Genomic DNA, 3,504 nt, shown 5'->3' with positions numbered 1-3,504 from the left:
AGAATACTCACTCACACTCACGCCAGCCCTATCCGCTCGGCGATGCGCCCTGCCCCGTCGCTTTTGCAAAATCCTGCAAAGGTGGGGACGTGTCTGTCCTCGACCCAGCCAGCCCTAGCTTGGGATGTCCGTTATATTCTCGCTCGTGCGTCCTTGGAACTTGGCTAACCTCCTTTCACCTCCTGCTCTCCTATGCCACGTGGCTGTGTGTGTTTGGGTTTCTATGTTTGCGATTTGGATTTTGGATTTTCTGCTGCACTTTGTTTATTTTTATTTTATTTTTATTTATTGACAGCGGTTTCTTTTATTATTGATTTGCAAATTTCACGATCTCTCACTTTGATATCCTTTGCTCCAGCTTCGTTGGTCCTGTGGGTGCGGGGACTCTCTTCACGAGACGACATCTGTTTATTTTTTGCCCGTTTTATTTATTCCTGCGTCCACCCATACCGCGTTGGTGTCCCAGTCGTTGGTCGGACTGTGTTTCGCCTTCCCATCAATCAATCAATCAGTCCTTACAAGATCCTGCTCGCGCAGGTGGGGACCCTGTCCTTCTCCCACCCCTTGTTTGGTGTGTCCGTTTTATTCAACGCTGCTGCGAAAAGAATCACCTTGCCTTTGAAGCCGTCCGCCTTCAGCCACAGGTTAAACCTCACTTGGTGCTCCTTGTCGGAGGCGAAGTCCTTGCGGTGCGGCATCGTCACTACGGACACAGAGCCCGCCGGAGTCTCCCGGGCAATTTGTTCGGTGCCGCGCCAGCGGGCCTTCTTGATGAGCGAGTCGTGCTTCGCGGCCGTCGCCGCGATTCCCGTGCCGCCGCCACGGAAGGTGGCACGTGCTTTTGAGAAGCCCACTTTGCGGCCTTTGCCGCTTGCCCACCGCTTGGCTTCGTCGACGGGCGAGTGCCTTACCACACTCGCCTCGGCGTTACTCGAAGCTGCGAGCTCAGCTGCGGCCACAAGAGCGGCCTGCTTGGCACGCAGCTGCGTAATCGTCGGCCCGCGTGCGCGGCTCTTCACGGCCTGTGCCGGGGAGTTGGCGTTCACGCGCATCAATCATCATCGTCATGGCTGTGTGCGTGCTTCTCGCTCGTGCGTCCTTGGAAGTTGTGCGCCTCCTCTCCTATGAGCTCGTATGCCACGTCGCCGCCTGTGTTTGGGTTTCTATGTTTGCGATTTGGAATTTGGTATTTGTCCAGCTCTTTGTTTATTTATTTATTTATTGTGATCTGTGTCTGTGTGTCGCTGTAGAGAGGCTAAAGCCGTAGAGCGTACCTATAACCTAACCTCCTGCTGCTCCTATACCAATGGCAGACCTGTGGCACCGCCTGCGCTCGGCACCGGGCACCGCCTCGGTATACAACCAATGCGCCTGCGGGCGGACACTCACAGCTCCGCTCTACTTTCGCGCGCGCTCTCTCTCTCCGCTCTCCCCCCCCGCCCCCCCCTCTGCGTCTGCCCTCTCGCATATTTTGTGAGCTTAGCCTTCGATGTTATGAAACAACGCAAGGCGGACATGGCATATCGCTCTCGGGCCCACAGGCATCCCGCACACTCGCCGCACACCCGCCGCCCCCGCGCGCGCCCCACCCCGGCCGGGAGAGAGGGGAGTGACAGTTTGGGACGGCGACAGCCCGAGTATGTTGAGTCCTGGCTCAACAACGCAGGGTTCAAGAGGGGGTGGTCCGGCTCACAAGTCCGGCTCACGCGCCTCGAGCTGACCATCTACCGCACTGAACACTTCCGCCCCCTCGCTCCCAACCCATCCACCCCGCCCCGGGCCGGGCCGCGCGATCTCGGGCTATCTCGCGCGATCTCGGGCGATCTCGGGGCCGCGCCGCGCTATCTCGGGCGATCTCGGAGCGTCGCTCGCGCGGCGTCACACCTGCTCAAAAAGGAAGGAGGTTGGAGGCAGGAGGTCACGCCCCATCCAGAGCGCCGTCGTCGCCGGGTTTTTGGCCCCCGGGTCGTCGCCCGACGGTTGCTGCGCGGGGCAGCAGACCATCGGACGGCGCGACGACGCCCCGTCCGGCACGCTCCCCCCTCCACCCGGCTATTGCCGCACGAGCGCCCTCAGCGGCGGAATTTTTCCCTCGCGCTTCCTTGGGCCCCCGGCAACGCCGACGGACTTCCCGTCCCCCCACCTGCGCCGCAATCACCGCCGTGATTGTCGGCGCTGCGCCCCTTGGCGCCTGTGCATGTCCCGCGTGCCCGCCCGCTCGAGCGCCCCCGGTTGTTTGTCTGAAAGCTCTCCAGGCCAGCTGTCCAGGCTCTCAGTTTCTACTGCTCCATGGAGCGCATGCTCTTCCTTGCCACCGGTTTTTGGGTGGGAGGCGCGGCCGCCTGGGCGCCCATCGCCGGCTACCTCCTCGCGCCACATTGCCGCGGCCGCCGCGGCGATGCCAGCATCTGCGCGGCGGCGGCGGAGGACGGCGCGAGCGCAGCCGCGCGAGGGCGGATGGACGCGGCGGCGCTGCAGCGGCGAGTAGTGATGGCGGCGAGCGAGGACGAGGAGGATCCCGCCGGCGTGCTCGTCCGGCCCGACGACCCGTCCGCCCTCATGACGGAGCGCGACCGCATGCGCCTCGCGCCGGTGCCGTCCCTCTCCCTCTCCCTCTCGCCTCGCCGGCCGCGCTCTTTCCCCCGCGCGTCGCCACCGCGCCACGCGCCTCCACTGCTGCGTCGCGCGCACCTGCCGCCGCGCCACGCGCCTCCACACACCCCTCTCCGCCGCTGAGCTCACGGAGTGGAGGAGGGAGCGTCCCTCTGCCACCTGCTCTTAGAGCTGCAGCCCGAGCGGGTTCCCACACCGCCGTGGAGGCCTCCAGCCCGGACATGGCGCCGCGGAGGAGCATGCAGCCCATGTTGCCTCCCGGACGTGCTCTGCCGCCCGGCGTGCCGTGCTCTCTTCCTCCGGACACCGCCCCGTGACACTGCCCCGACTAGCTTGCTTGGGGGCGCGGGCGTGGCGGCCGCAGTCCTCCTTCTCTTCATGTTGTGCGGCTCTGCTCTCTTCTCTGTGCTAGGTGAGCACCGCGTCTAACAACCATGTGTGACTGTGTGACTGCTCCCGCGGCACGGCGCAGGTGCACACGCTGAAGCGGAAGCGGCGCTCGCGCAAGATTGTGCGCAACGAGGTGGTCGAGGAGAAGTTCTCTCCCCTGGTACCCGGCGCGCGCCCAGTCTGTGTCTCCGGCTCACACATCCCCCATCCAAGCACCCCCCAAGCCCCCAAGCGAGGGCACACTGGCGTGCGAGACGTGTCCGTCGCATGCGGCGTGTCGAGCGTCCACACTGGGAGATGTGGGGAGATGTGGGGAGATCCGGGGAGATCTCGGGAGATGTCGGGAGATACGGGGAGATACGGGGAGATGTGCGGAGATGTGGGCCTCGTGCGTCCACACTGGGAGCTACACGGCGCGCACGGGCCGCTGCCCTCCCGCCACGTCGTCGCAGCGCCCGGTAGACACCCTCCGACACACCCTCCTCTCAGCGCCCGTGTCTG

At 64.1% G+C, this 3,504-nt stretch overlaps 1 protein-coding gene across 1 annotated transcript; it reads right to left on the bottom strand.

The window, feature by feature from the left end:
• Positions 1-515: 515 nt before the first annotated feature.
• Positions 516-1,052, bottom strand: EMIHUDRAFT_234342 (Hypothetical protein; the record flags this gene model as incomplete). Its single annotated transcript, XM_005781349.1, has 1 exon — positions 516-1,052. One exon carries the CDS (start codon positions 1,050-1,052, stop codon positions 516-518), a length of 537 nt encoding a protein of 178 aa, XP_005781406.1.
• Between the last annotated feature and the right edge of the window lie 2,452 nt (positions 1,053-3,504).

The sequence above is a fragment of the Emiliania huxleyi genome (genome assembly GCF_000372725.1).
Source record: "Emiliania huxleyi CCMP1516 chromosome Unknown EMIHUscaffold_203, whole genome shotgun sequence".
Lineage (NCBI taxonomy): Eukaryota > Haptophyta > Isochrysidales > Noelaerhabdaceae > Emiliania > Emiliania huxleyi.
This window is presented reverse-complemented; position numbering and strand designations above follow the sequence as displayed.